At 47.2% G+C, this 15,029-nt stretch overlaps 1 protein-coding gene across 1 annotated transcript in view; it reads left to right on the forward strand.

Annotated features, from left to right (window-relative positions):
• The window catches only part of LOC117353577 (serine/threonine-protein phosphatase 6 regulatory ankyrin repeat subunit A-like), a 182,252-nt gene that overhangs the window by 46,211 nt on the left and 121,012 nt on the right, over window positions 1-15,029 (forward strand). Inside the window, exons 6-8 of the mRNA XM_033929680.1 lie at window positions 3,391-3,489; window positions 10,877-10,978; window positions 13,259-13,360. Of these exons, the coding sequence (XP_033785571.1) occupies window positions 3,391-3,489; window positions 10,877-10,978; window positions 13,259-13,360 (303 nt within the window). The remainder of the gene's footprint in view (window positions 1-3,390; window positions 3,490-10,876; window positions 10,979-13,258; window positions 13,361-15,029) is intronic.

Raw genomic sequence — 15,029 nt, forward strand, 5'->3', positions numbered from 1 at the left:
ACAGCCCATCAAGTCTGCCCACTCTGCTTACCCACCCCCTGTCTATGCCCTAATGACCCAATTTCCTTATCTTGACCCTCGTAGGGATCCCACATGGGTATCCCATTTATTCTTAAAATCTGGCACGCTGTCTGTCTCGATCACCTGCACTGGAAGCTTGTTCCAATGATCAACCACTCTCTCTGTGAAGAAATACTTTCTGGTGTCGCCATGAAATTTTCCGCCCCTGAGTTTGAGCGGGTGCCCTTTTGTGGCCGAGGGTCCCTTGAGAAAGAAAATATCATCTTCCACTTCGACACGTCCCGTGAGGTACTTAAATGTTTCGATCATGTCTCCCCTCTCCCTACGTCCCTCGAGAGTGTAGAGCTGCAATTTGTTCAGTCTCTCTTCGTACGAGAGACCCTTGAGCCCCGAGATCATCCTGGTGGCCGTCCGCTGAACCGATTCAATTCTGCACACATCTTTACTGTAATGTGGCCTCCAGAATTGCACACAGTACTCCAGATGAGGTCTCACCATGGCCCTGTACAACGGCATTATGACTTCAGGCTTTCGGCTGACGAAACTTCTATTGATACAACCCAATATCTGCCTTGCCTTAGATGAAGCCTTCTCCACTTGATTGGCAGTTTTCATGTCTGCACTGATGATTACTCCTAAATCTCGTTCTGCTGAAGTCCTAGTTAAAGTTTCTCCGTTCAAGAAGTACGTCCTGCATGGATTTCCGCTTCCGAGGTGCATGACCTTACATTTCTTAGCATTGAAGCCTAGCTGCCTATGTTTTTCGAAGGCCGCCTAAATTTTTTTGAGGCGCCTTGTTGCAGAATCACGCTTTCTTGATAGGCGCTTAGGTTTCAATCAGCGCTGATTAAAAAAAGCCTAATTGAGCCTGTAATTCAATTTAGATAGGCGCCTATCTAGTTGTGCGCCTCCGAAATAGGTGCCTGACCTTAGGCGCTGGTTACCGAATTTGGACCATAGTGCTTTCCGTCCTCACACATCCTGCCAGCAACGCAAGCAGCGAAACTAGATGGCCACCCCTCCAACATCCTGACAACTACGACTGACCACAAAACATTCTGAAAGGAAATCAAAACCCTGGTCTTCAGAAAATGTATCAAGGCAAACTAATATACCTCCTTAGCTATTCCCTATCTTGTAAATTTCCCAGCAAAGTCGCAACCACGTAATTAGCACCCTAACCTGTAATTTTCCTGGAAATGTCCAGTTCTCCTCTTTTGTAATCCGCCTTGACCTGCAAGGTATGGGCGGAACAGAAGTCACTAATGAAATGTAATGTAACAACCGTCCCTTGCTTAGGAGGCAGATAAAGATATAGAGTGTTTCCCCCGGTCGTTCGCGGTCGGCGGTTTGTGGTCCCAGTCATTCGCGGTATTTTCCGACCGTGAACCGCCGACAAGGAGAAGGCAGCGGGAGAGGCAGGAGAGAGCAGCTGGAGCGCCGCGAGTGCAGGAAATCACTTGCGGTACACTCCGACCGCCTCTTCCTGCATGAAGTCGGGCCTTACCCAATCAGGAGCTGCTTTGACACGCAGCTCCTGATTGGATAAGGCCCGACTTTGTGCGGGAAGAGGTGGTCGGAGCGTACCGCGAGTGATTTCCTGCACTCGCGGCGCTCCGGGTGCTCTCCCACTGCCCTCTCCTGCTGCACTCGTCAGGCTCCCCCATGAAAAACCGTATTCACGGTTTTTTGAGATTCGCGGGGGTTCCTGGAATGGAACCCCCACAAATATCGGGGGAGTATTGTCAACTTAATATCCAATTTGCAAGTTCTTCCGGAATTAATCCAGGTACCTCTCCTCCCTTGTAACAAACCCCCCCCCAAAAAAAAACCTGTTGTAACTTCACTGGAAATATCCAATAAGCTCTTTTGTAATCCGCCTTGAACTGCAAAATATAGGCGGAATAGAAGTCCCTAATGTAATGTAATGTAATGTAATTGTAGTATCTTCCTATCCACATCCGAACTATGCCCAGCTCAAGGAACAGAAACTGAGCGCTTTGGGTCATTAAGAAAGGTAGAGAGGTCTGCATGGAAAGACCATGATTGAAGCCCAAACTTCAATGATAGGGTTACCAGATTTTCCATTCGGAAAATCCGGACCCCTTAGACCTGCCCCCAGACCCACCCAGTTCCACCCATCTCCACCCTAGCCCCGCCCCCACTGCCTGCTCTTGTCCACCACTCCCCGCTGCCCGCTCTTGTCCACAAAATCGCTGTCCGCACATGCGCAGATGTCACGCAATGGCATTGCGCGACATCCGCACGTGCGTGGACTTCCTCCCTGCCTGATGCGATTTGAGGAGGCTTTTCAAAACCCGGACAAAGTGCCGGGTTTTGAAAAGCCGTCCGGACATGTCCTCCAGGTTTTGGAAATCCCCCCCTGGGCACCCGGACAGACCTCTAAAAAAAAAAAAAGGACGTGTCCGGGTTTTCTCTGGCATCTGGCCTAATTTTTTTTTTTTTCAACATTCTCACAATACCTGACAATAAGAAACAAAAGAGAGCTGGTTGTTTGGCTCAAGTATTCATCTTGTAAAAAGCATTTTATTCATTTTCATTGTATTTATTTGCCTTGTGTACCCTAAATATGCTAAGAAAATTACAAGCAACCTAAGTAGTGATCAGTGGACAAATATACATAATACAACTCAAAAAACGGTGACGGCTCAAAAGCGCGCGAGGACAAAGGCGCGCCGACAACTGAGCGCGGACAACTGAGCGCAGGGCTTAATCGCGCCGAAGAAAACCCGTATTTTAAAGGGCTCTGACGGGGGATGTGGGGGGGAACCCCCCTACTTTACTTAATAGGGATCGCGCTGCCTCACGCTGCCATGTTGGGGGGTGTGGGGGGTGTTTCCAGTATATTGAGGGGGGTTACAACCCCCCAAACCCCTCACAACGCCAGCGCGATCTCTATTAAGTAAAGTGGGGGGTTCCCCATCAACACCCCCCCCCCCGTCGGAGCCCTTTAAAATACGTTTTTTCTTCGGCGCGATAAAGTCCTGCGCTCAGTTGTCCGCGCTCGGTTGTCGGCGCGCCTTTGTCCTCGCGCGCTTTAGACTATGAACCCAAAAAACAGTTCAGGAGTTAAAGATAGCTGGGTGTGAAATGGCGATAATTGTAGTGGAGGCCATCACTGGGACTTTTCAATGCGACGTTCACCGCAGTACCCCCTAGGGCGCCCCTCTGCTCTGCTTGAAATGTCTCTGCGGCCACTCTGCTAAAACGCTGGTAGGGCTGGTCTCAGTTAGGGCGCTGGTCTTTGACCAGAGGGCCGCCGCGTGAGCAGACACCAGGGCACGATGGACCACCCGTCTAACCCAGCAGCGGCAATTCTTATGTTCTTATCCTCTTTATTCATTGCAGAAATATGGTGACACGATGCTGCATGCAAGCTGCAGGAAGAGAGACCCAGAAATGGTCAAGCTTCTCGTTGAGTACGGAGCCATAGTGGACTTCCAGAACGTGAGTATTAAGCGGACGTGACATCAGAGTGCTGATACATGACTAAAGGGGATATCTGAAGCAATGTGGCTCGTATCATTCTGGTAACAACTTCTTTCAAAAGGCTGTGGCTAGTCAAAAGGCCAGGAATGTAGGGGGTTGATATTCGAAGGTGTCGATATTGAGTCTGCGGGAGGCAGCCCAGCTACCTCCATTGGTCCATGGCGACCCCACATATTCCATGCCAGGGTCATATCCGGCCACCGGCGTGGAATATCCAGGTCCAGGTTTGCTGCCGCGGGCTTAGCTGGCTAAGGCCTAGCCGTCCAAAGATAAAACCACCTAAAAAGCAGGCCTATCAAGCTACCTTAGCTACCTTAGCTGGCGAGCCATTGAAAATCCTGAATGGTGTAGAACGGGTACAAGTGGATCGATTTTTCACTCCATCGAAACGACAAAGACTAGGAGGCACTCGATGAAGTTACAGGGAAATGCTTTTAAAAGCAATAGGAGGAAATATTTTTTCACTCAGAGAAGAGTTAAGCTCTGGAACGCTTTGCCAGAGGATGTGGTAACAGTGGTTAACATAGTTGGTTTAAAAAAAAAAAAAAGTTTGGATAAGTTGCTGGAGGAAAAGTCCAAACATGGGGGAAGCCACTGCTTGCCCTGAAAAGTTCTATTATTTGGGTTTTTGCCAAGTACTTGTGACATGGATTGACCACTGTGAAGATGGGATACTGGGCTAGATGGACCATTGTATCTGACCCAATAAGGGTATTCTTATGTTCTTATGGGTTTTTTGTAGAACAATTTTTTATAAACTCATAGATTCTGCCCCACCCATCACTTTCAATTCCCTGCCAAAAAAACCCCCAAAAGTTTCACAGCAAATGACTGTACAAGCAAACATTTCTGTCAGAACTGTCAAGAAACGCCATGGGATTTCTGTGTCCAGAGATGCATCTTATGCTGATTTGCTCTCAGATCCTACGGCTCTGTATTTAAAGAAGAGGCAAAAGTCTCACAGAGCTTTTTTGCTAAAGCTTTTGCTTGCTTTGTTTATTTTCTGTGGAGATTATTTTCCTTCCCAGAAGTCACAGAGAATTAAAGTCTTGAGCAAAAGAGGAGCTATATTTTAACCGGGAACAGAGTTAAATTTGAGATAACAGAACGGACGAAATAGAGTGCTTTAATCAGTTTAAGAGAAACATCAGTCTCCAACATTAAAACCATTAAACACAGAAAATGAAGGCAGAGAAAAGCTTAGAGGCCTGTCTAATTGTAGAAATTGGTTCAAAAAGAAGGGGGGGGGAAGGGGGGAAGGGGGAAAGGAGGATGGGGAAGGGATGGGGTGTGGGAGGGTTGAAATAGGTCATATGGATATATAGTTTGGAGGAATGATAGAAATAGGTATGGAAATATCATAATTGTGAATTTAATCGTAATGCATTTGTTTTATATTATTGTATATTTACTTGTTTCCTTCAATAAAATGGGTGTCAGATCAAAAGCGCGCCGGGACAATGGCGCGCGCAGACAACTGAGCGCAGCGCGGAGGCACGCACCAAAGAAAATGACTGTTTTTAGGGTCTCCGACGGGGGTGTGTGTGGGGGGAACCCCCCACTTTACTTTATACAGATCGTGCTGCGTTGTGGGGGCGTTGTGGGGGGTTTGGGGGGTTGTAACCCCCCCACATTTTACTGAAAACTTTACTTTTTCCCTAAAAACAGGGAAACAGTTAGGTTTCCATTATAATGAGGGAGGTTACAACCCCCCAAACCTCCCCCCCAACGCCGCCGCGATCTGTATTAAGTAAAGTGGGGGGGCTCCCCAACAAAACCCCTCGTCGGAGCCCCTAAAAACACTCTTTTTCTTCAGCGCGCGCTTCCATCTTGCGCTCAGTTGTTGGCGCGCGCCTTTGTCTTCCGCGGTTTTGTCTATGAACCATAAAATGTTATAACATAAAAAGGGAAGGGGGTGAAAGGTTTTGAAAAGCCATCCGGATGCCCGGACATATCCTCGAAAAGAGGGACGTGTCCATAGAAATCCGGATGTCTGCTAACCCTACCCCTAACACCGCCTGTGTCATGCCTACAGAATGCCTGCATTGCAGACATCTAGCATTGCGTGACGCTTTTCTAAAAATTTTGTTTTGATTGGATGTCTTGCCGCTAGATGTCCGTCCATCTCCCAGTTAAATGGATTTCGGACATCTTTCTTAGTATGAAAACTAACTAAACTAAACTAAACCTTAGGTTTGTATACCGCATCATCTCTACATTCGCAAAGCTCGACACGGTTAACAAGGGTTAGGGTAGAAAGGAACTCCAGTGAAAGGAAAAGACAAAATGAAGAGAAAATTTAGGACAGAGTAACCAGAGAGAGGAAGAGTTATATTTTTGAAAATAACCAGGTTTTCAGATGTTTACGGAAGAGTTGGAGGGAGTTCAGATTCCTAAGAGGGGAGGTAAGGTTGTTCCAGAGCTCAGTGATTCTGAAAGGGAGGGAGGAACCTAGTTTTCCTACAAGGGAGACGCCTTTTAGAGAGGGAAAGGAGAGTTTCAGTTTTTGGGTGGATCTGGTGGAATTGGGGTTAGAGGAATTCCAAGACAGAGGAATAACGGAGGGGAGGGGGGAGGATGCCGTGTAGGATCTTGAAAGTAAGGCAGGCACATTTGAAGTGGACTCTGGAGATTATCGGGAGCCAGTGGAGCTTGGACAAAAGTGGTGAGACGTGGTCGAATTTGCTTTTTGCGAAGATAACCTTAGCAGTGACATTCTGAATCCGCTGGAGTCTTTGAAGGTTTTTCTTTGTTAGGCTTAGGTAGATAGAGTTGCAATAGTCCAGTATGGAAAGGATGGTGGATTGGACAAGGACGGCAAAGTGTTTTTGATGGAAACAGGTTCTCACTTTCCTTAGCATGTGAAGGCTGAAGAAACATTTTTTTATTAGGGAGTTGAGGTGATCGTTGAAGGAAAGTGTAGAGTCAATGATGACTCCCAGAATTTTTCTTGAGTATTCAAGATGCAGGGTGGGGCCAGAGGACAGTGGGATGGAGGTGGGCAGTTGGTCCAATTTTGGGCCGAGCCAGAGAAGTTTTGTTTTGGATTCGTTCAGTTTCATCTGCACAGTGTGAGCCCAGGATTGAAGATTCAATATTCATGAGGATATGTTCGCAGAGAGGTTGTTAAGGTTCCGGTCGGTCTTGAGGAGAACAAAGATGTCATCTGCATAAGTGTAAAGTGTTTCAAGTGGGGAGAGATGGAGGAGTTTAAGGGAGGACATGTAACTGTTGAAGAGGAGCCCCATATTGATCTGCAGGCTTTGGGCTGAGACACAGGCCCTGTCTAGTCATTTTAATAAAAGCACTCTATGGCTGGGATTCACTAACATGCCCAATTGGGCCCGATCCAGGTCCGATCCAGTCAGGTCCGATGAATTTAGGACCGAAAAAAAATGCAGATGGGGGCGATTGGAGGAACGCCTCCATCTGCCTGCACGAATCGCTCTATAGCGATCCCTGCGCATGCGCAGACCATCTGTAGATAGTCTGCGCATGCCTGTCTGAGACGCGACCTTTTTTTTTTTTTAACTTGAAAAATTTTTTTTGTTAGTTTTTAGCCCTGCGAGCCCATGGTTTTAACCCGCTTGAAACCCACAGGTTAAAACCACGGGCTCGCTGGGCGGGGAAGGGCAGGAGAACGGTGATGCGGCAGGAGAGATTTGAGGCAGAGCAGGCAGGAGAGATTGCAGGGCAGAGAGCAGGGCTTCCAATGGGAAAGACGTTTTCGACAGGTCCCCAGCAGTCGCTTCTTCAGGTCATGGCCGCCATCAGAAATTTCTGGGCCCCTTACTGAGCAATCCTATTGGGCCCCCCACGCACCCCTTCCCCCCCCCCCCCCGACCCCCCCTTCTTCCATGGGCCGAATACACACATACTTTTCTCTGTCGCCGCACTTTTTGACCAAAAGATTTGTAAGCCTGCAACCACGTCAAGGTAGACTCTTTCAGCAGGGTCCTAACCTAACCTAAACTAAACTAATCTATACCTATCTATTCTAAACTAACATATGTCTAATACTGAACTAATAACAAACTAACAAACATCTGCATAATAAATAACTAATAAATAATAGTGCTAGTAGCTATAATTCACTTTTGAATGTAAAATCTCAGTTAAGGATTTGCACAATATTTTTTGTAACAAGTATTAAATGTGTTTTTATAAATACTGTAAGCTTAATAAATATATCAGAAAAAACTACACATCGGAGCGCATATCTGAACATACACATCTGTATGATCCCATCCTCCTCAGCTTGCCTATAGCTGCATCATGCATGTTAAAAATGTACGATATGTTGATATGTGCACCTTCCTTCCTTCCCATCCATCCTCCTCAGCCTGTCCTTACACATCCATGCATGTTAATGATGATGTATTTGTTATGATGATAAATAAGTGCATATGAGCAAATCATTAACATGCAGCTATGGATGAATATAAAAAAGAAACAATATTCTGTACAATTGCAATTTATAAATCAGCGTCTTCTCCCCACTCTCTCTTCCCCATTTCCCTTCAGCGTCCTCAGCCCACTCTCTCTCCACTTTCCTTCAGCGCACGCACATAAAAACAAGCAAGTAATTTATATCATTTTCATTCTATTCGTTCATAGAAATTAAAGTCTAAATAATGCCAGTCACATAACAAAACATGATTTTACAAAAATAATTCCCTGCACAGTCAAGCCTGCAAGGATTACTAGATGTCTTTCAGCAGCTTCCCTCTCTCCCCTCCCTCCCCCTTACCTTTGTGGCCAAGTCAAAATGATCTACCAACAATAAAATTTTAAAAACACAAAGCACGCTGTACGCAGAGAAAATGTTAATTATCATTTATATTCCGCGGGTTTTCAAAGAGGTCAAGGAGAATGACTTTATGCAATGTCACCTCAGTAACAACTATACAAAAATAGACAAATTTTCCCCCTCCCTTTTTACTAAAACGCGATAGCGGTTTTTAGCGCAGGGAGCTGCGCTGAATGCCCCACGCTGCTCTCAATGCTCATAGGCTCCCTGCGCTAAAAAATGCTATTGCGGTTTAGTAAAAGGGGGCCACAGTGCAAAATATAGACAGCATATATAAATTCTCAAAGCAGACACATTTTGATCAATAAATTTAAAATAAAATCATTTTTCCTACCTTTGGTAATTTCATCAGTCTCTGGTTGCACTTTATTCTTCTGACTGTGCAATCAATATTTCTTCCCTTCTTTCAGCCTCCTGTATGCTTCCTCTCCTCCAGACCTCATTCCCTCCCCAAACTTTTTCTTTGTTTCACCCTGCCCCTTCTTTCTTTTTCTCTCTCTCCATACCCCCTTTCTTTCTGTATGTCTGTTTTTCTCTCTCTCTCCGTGCCCCATTTTTCTTTGTTTCACCCTGCCCCCTTTCTTTCTTTCTGGCTTCCTGGCCCCCCTTTCTTTCTTTCTCCCTGCCCTCCCCTATGCCACCACCATTGGGAAAATGCTGCCACCGCCACTGGGGAATAGGCTGCCACTGCCGCCATCGGGAACAGGCCGGCGCCGAGTTCGCCCTGCTTTACTTCCCTGCGGGGCCGACCAACTCTCACAACCCGACGTCAATTCTAGCATCGGAGAGGACGTTCTAGGCCAGCCAGGCAGCGATTGGCTGGCCCAGAACGTCCTCTCCGACGTCAGAATTGATGCGAGTGGCGAGAGTTGGTCGGCCCCACAGGGAAAAGCAGAGAGAACTCGGCGCCGGCCTGTTCCCGATGGTGGCGGTGGCACTCAAGTGGCTAAAGAGCCGCAGTTTGCTGGCCTAAGGAGAACACTGGAGGGTGGCCAGGTGTGCACCCCCTTGGGACGTAAACCCGGGGCGGGGCGGACCCCCCCACCCTCCCCCACCTTGGTATGCCACTATCTGTACCTCACTCCCTCCCTATGACCAAAAATTCTCCTTTCTTCTATTCCCCGTGTACACAACCATCTCTTTCCCTCCCTTCCTCTCTCCCAAGTCGATGCCTTCTGTGCCAAAAACCCATTCCCTCCCCCACCTCAGCATCTCTTTCCCTCCCTTCCTCTCTCCCGTCGTTGCCTTCTGTGTCCAAAAACCCATTCCCTCCCCCACCTCAGTATCTCTTTCCCTCCCTTCCTCTCTCCCAAGTCCATGCCTTCTGTGTCCAAAAACTCATTCTCTCCCCCACCTCAGCATCTCTTTCCTCCCTTCCTCTCTCCCAAGTCCATGCCTTCTGTGTCCAAAAACCCATTCCCTCCCCCACCTCAGCATCTCTTTCCCTCCCTTCCTCTCTCCCAAGTCCATGCCTTGTGTCCAAAAACCCATTCCCTCCCCCACCTCAGCATCTCTTTCCCTCCCTTCCTCTCTCCCAAGTCCATGCCTTCTGTGTCCAAAAACCCATTCCCTCCCCCACCTCAGCATCTCTTTCCCTCCCTTCCTCTCTCCCAAGTCCATGCCTTCTGTGTCCAAAAACCCATTCCCTCCCCCACCTCAGCATCTCTTTCCCTCCCTTCCTCTCTCCCAAGTTCATGCCTTGTGTCCAAAACGCACTCCCTCTCCCCTTTTGTGTTCCGCGTTTGCCTCCCAGCCCATATTTGCAACTTTCTCAGCAAAACGGAGCTCGAGCCGCGAGGCTTGTCTTTTGTTTCCTGCCTGCCCTGCCGCACACAAATAGCTGATTGGAAGTATTCTCCGACGTCAGCGCTGACGTCGGAGGGCAGGCTTTGCTTAAGCCCTCCCTCCGACGTCAGCGCTGACATCGGGGAACACTTCCGATTGGCTATATGTGAGGGGAGGGCAGGTAGGAATAGAAGACGAGCCTCGCGGCTCGAGATGTATTGAGCTCCGCGGGTTCCCCGTCCAGCTCTCCGCGGGTTCCCCGTCCAGCGTACCGCCCCACCCCTAGACTGTGGCCTAGGACCCTGGGGGAGCCCGGGCCCCCTGTCTGCTCCGGGCCCCTGAATGCAGGACTGGTAGTACTGCCCTGATGGCGGCCCTGCTTCAGGTGATCGGCCAGCCCAGTCGGATTGGAAATCTGATGTTGTGAATCGCGTCCCAGCCTACTTTGCATGCGTTTCACCTCATTTGCGTGCACGGATTCGAAGCGGATCGCAGGAGAGGTAAGTGAATCAGGCCGGAGGGAAATTTGATAGTAAAGGGGTCGCACACCTGATCGGTACACAATCGGTTTGCTTTGTGAATCGAGCCCTACGTCCCTGTTCTTGAGACCTGTTGTGCTTCATTGTGTTGCCTATTTCTAGGAAAGGAATCTGACGTGACTGTGCCATTGTGCTGTCCGTTGAGCGCAGGCCTGTTGCTTGCACGCGAGACGTGAATAAAAACCAGGATTAACTCTTTTCCTTTGTCTAGGAGGAAGGCCAGACCCCACTGCATGTTGCCGCTTGGGAAGGTGATGAAGTCCTCTTGAAGCTCTTCTATCAGTGCAAGGCCAACCCTAATATAGCAGACAAGGTATTAGCAGCTATGCTAAAAGTAAAAAATTCATACGTGCTTCAATTATTTTTCTCCATTTTCAGCCATTTTGCCCTCCGACCTCCCTTCGCGATCAGCTTTGCCACTTTCACGCTAGCGAAATGCACCAGTCTGGTTCCCCTCTGAAATCACTTCCTGGTCATGGGGCCAGGAAGTGGCATCAGAAGGAAAGCCAATGCCAGCACGAGCAGCAGGCAGGTGATGTGGCAGAGGAACGCCCGCAATCTAAACAGGCGGGCCGAAGCAGCCTGTTTAGATTGCTGCCGCAACGCTGCCTTTTGGAAGTAGGTAATGGTATGTCAGTCTCGCGGTCGGCGTAGGAAGGGAGAGATGGAAGGGTCGGGTGGGGGTTTGGCTGTGTGGCAGGGGAGATAGAAAGATGCTGTGGGTTTGTGACTGGGCGGTTTTCCCCCAAATAAGACCTAGTGCATTTTTTTTGGGGGGGGGCCCAAAAATAATATAAGACAGTGTCTTATTTTCGGGGAAACACGGTATGTATATAAACTTGTAACCCATTCTCAGCTCTTCTGAGAGGACGAGAAATAAATTCAGTGTCAGGTCAAAAGCGCGCCGGGACAAAAGCGCGCGCAGACAACTTAGCGCTATGCGGAGGTGCGCGCCGAAGAAAATGACTGTTTTAAAGGGCTCCGACGGGGGGGGCGTGGGGGGGGAACCCCCCCACTTTACTTTATACAGATCGTGCCGCGTTGTGGGGGTTTGGGGGTTGTAACCCCCCACATTTTACTGAAAACTTAACTTTTTCCCTAAAAAGCAGGGAAACAGTTAAGTTTCCAGTATAATGAGGGCGGTTACAACCCCCCAAACCCCCCACAACGCTGCCGCGATCTGTATTAATTAAAGGGGGGGTTCCCCAACAAAACCCCCCGTCGGAGCTCCTAAAAACACTCTTTTTCTTTGGCGCGCGCTTCCGTCTTGCGCTCAGTTGTCGGCGCGCGCCTTTGTCTTCGGCGGTTTTGTCTATGAACCATAAATTCAAGTAAATAAATTATGTTCAATGCCGTGTGCATCTGGTAGCGCTATAGAAACAATAAACAGTAGTCGTAGTCGATTACCGTAGGGGCCCTTTTACAAAGCCGCACTCAACAGTGCCTGGGTTTCCCCACGCGCTGAGACCAATTTTAGCGCAGCTGTAAAATGACCGTAGCCTCCATCTGTGCAATAACGGCCACCCGTTAACCAATCAAAGATGGGCAATGAAAGGATTAGGTCCCAATTACTGCCCCGCACTCTCTCTCTGTCATTAGCAAGACAGATGCATCTGGGGACAATATCTTAGAGACAACAAACTATCTCCCAAACATGTCCAGTTTATTGAATGTTCTGTAACTCTTTTTATATCATTTTTACATGAGTCAATGTCGTCAGCATGTGACGTAAATACAAACCATATATGGACACAGGTCACATGAAACTTTAAAGAAATAACAAGCATCTTACTATCTAAAGGCTGAAGTCCAAAGGATGCCCTGCATAGCAGACAATTTTATTATCTAAAGCTTCTTACAAATACAGCTATGAAAACAATTAAATTCACTTCACAACAAGATAAGAACACACATCTTCTCAAACATAAAATGGCCTTGCAGTATTTCAGAGAAGGAAAAACAAACAGGGTCTGATTTTTTTACAGCTTCAAACACAGCCTAAGGAAAACTACAAGGTACATGATACATGTCCCTTCAGGCACGCCTACTCTCATCGCCAAACATGCCCCCCAGGGCTACAAAAATGAAAATGATTTTTTTTAGAGCGTTGGAAGCTCACGCAGATGCCAATATTACGGCGGGACGCCCGAGTGCGTGTTTGTGATTACTGCGGCTTTGTAAAAGGAAACGTTAATGTATTATAAATTTGGTACCGAGTACATCGTTTAATTTTGCAAAGAAGAATGTTGTGTTTTTGGGGTTTTTTAAAATTCTTTATTCATTTTTAATCTTACGTCAAGTGTACAAATAATAAAACATTTGAAATTAAATATATCACTTGAATTTCTTTCTAATATAACATCAAATATATAAATTTATTCCCTTCCCACCCACCCCTTTCCTTTAACATTTAATCAAAAATATACAATATAAATATTCTTTTTCTTTTGATTAAACCCACAGTAAACTATAAACCACCCTCCTCCCCCCATTTGCAAATATACTTCCATAAGCATAGACTTGTATAAAAGACCGTGAACGAGCGAGGAGATGTGATTTGCATTCCATCGTTCTGCTGTCTTTTCTTTTTCAGCTGGACAGGTCTCCCTTGCACATCTCTGCAGAAAGAGGTCACACCAGCTTCATGGAGGTTCTCACGGAGAAGTTTCACTCAAATGTTTTAGCTCGCACCAAGGCAAGTAACTAATACAGTATATATTTGGGGGGTACACTGTCAAAAGCGCACTGGACAGTTGCGCCCCGACAATTCCGCTCCGTCAAATGCACGCACCGACAAGTGCGTGCATGAAGGGAGCGGGATTTTCGGGACGGAAGTGAAACTGTGTTGGGGGGGTGGGGTTTAGAGGCAATCGAGCTCGTCGGCATGGGCATGAAGGAGGGCGCGATTTTCCCTCCACACCTCCCCCTTAGAGCGGAAAAGTGGAAAAGAGAAATTTTCGCAAGGAAAGCGGGAGTTTTACTGTATTGTTTGAAGGGTTCCCCCCCACATCCCCCCTCAACGGGAGCGTGAGTGTGTTCGGGGTTTCCCCCAACTCCCCTCAGAGCACAAACGGACAGGCCTGGAAGCGGGTAGAACGGTGGTGTGCGTTTGACTTGCGTGCAAATGTCAGGGCGTGACTGTCGTCGCGGGAATATCTGGCGCGCTTTTGACAGGTCGCCATTTTTTGAGGTTGCGTGTGAGTGCTATCTGGAGCGTACGGGGTCAGTGAAAAGTAAGGACTTTATGAGGAAGTGGTGTTATCAGCCAAGATGGCTGCCTAATCTCGAGGCTCGGTCTTCTGGCCATCATAATTTCCCCCAAAAGAGGTAGCCTTCCCTTCCAACAGCAGGAGAGACCTTCCTAAACCAGTCTCTCCTACTGCCACTGGAAGGGAGGCTGCTTAGCAGGAGATCCCAGCTGCACAGCAAGAGCACAGAAGATGGTTCCACAAAAGTGGGAGTGGCTTGGCAAGTCTGATTCTCTTTGTCCACACATATTTTATAAAGTATGCATATACCTCCTAGCCACTCAAGCAGCAAAACTAGATAACCAAATCTCCAACCTACTGTTAACCACACCAGACTACAAGATTTTCAGAAAAGAAATAAAAACTATAATAATAATAATAACTTTATTTTTCTATACCGCCATAGTCGGGCGACTTCTAGGCGGTTCACATTGAAAGAAGGCTGGACAGGCAGCGAATAATGAGGAGCCTAAAATAGAAAAGTTACATAAACAAGGTACATACTAATTTAAGTTCCATGGGTAAAGAATACATGAAAATTGGAGCTTCCTGGGAGATTGAATAGCGTTTATGGGAGGGGGGGGTTGGTTGTTATAGTTTAAGGGACGTCTGTTTTAGTCAATGAATTTGTCGAATAGGGCGGTTTTTATTGCTTTTCGGAATGCATTGTAAGTCAGTTTGGGTTCATTTATGAAGTTTCGCAACCAGACTTGTTGTCTGTTCGCTTGGAACATGAAGGTTCTATCCAGGAAGGATTTGTATCTGCAGCCTGAGATCTTTGGGTAGGCAAAGATGTTTTTGTTTCTGGTCGTTTGTGTGGGGTTGTGCAGAACGAAGTGAGTTTGCAGGTAGGAAGGTGCTAGGCCCCAGACTTGTTTGAAACAGATACATGCAAATTTGAATAGTATTCGCGCTTCTATTGGTAACCAGTGTAGTTTTTTGTAGTAGGGGCTGATGTGGTCTTTTTTTTTATACTCTTCAAGAAATTCCTGAAACAGTCCTAACTTCACTTACTCTTTATAACTCTAGAAATGACAATTGTTCTTCCATTGTAACCCCCATTTATATATCTTTTGTAATCCGCCTTGAACCGCAAGGTAATGGCGGAATAGAAAT

This window comes from Geotrypetes seraphini, chromosome 2 (assembly GCF_902459505.1).
Source record: "Geotrypetes seraphini chromosome 2, aGeoSer1.1, whole genome shotgun sequence".
Lineage (NCBI taxonomy): Eukaryota > Metazoa > Chordata > Amphibia > Gymnophiona > Dermophiidae > Geotrypetes > Geotrypetes seraphini.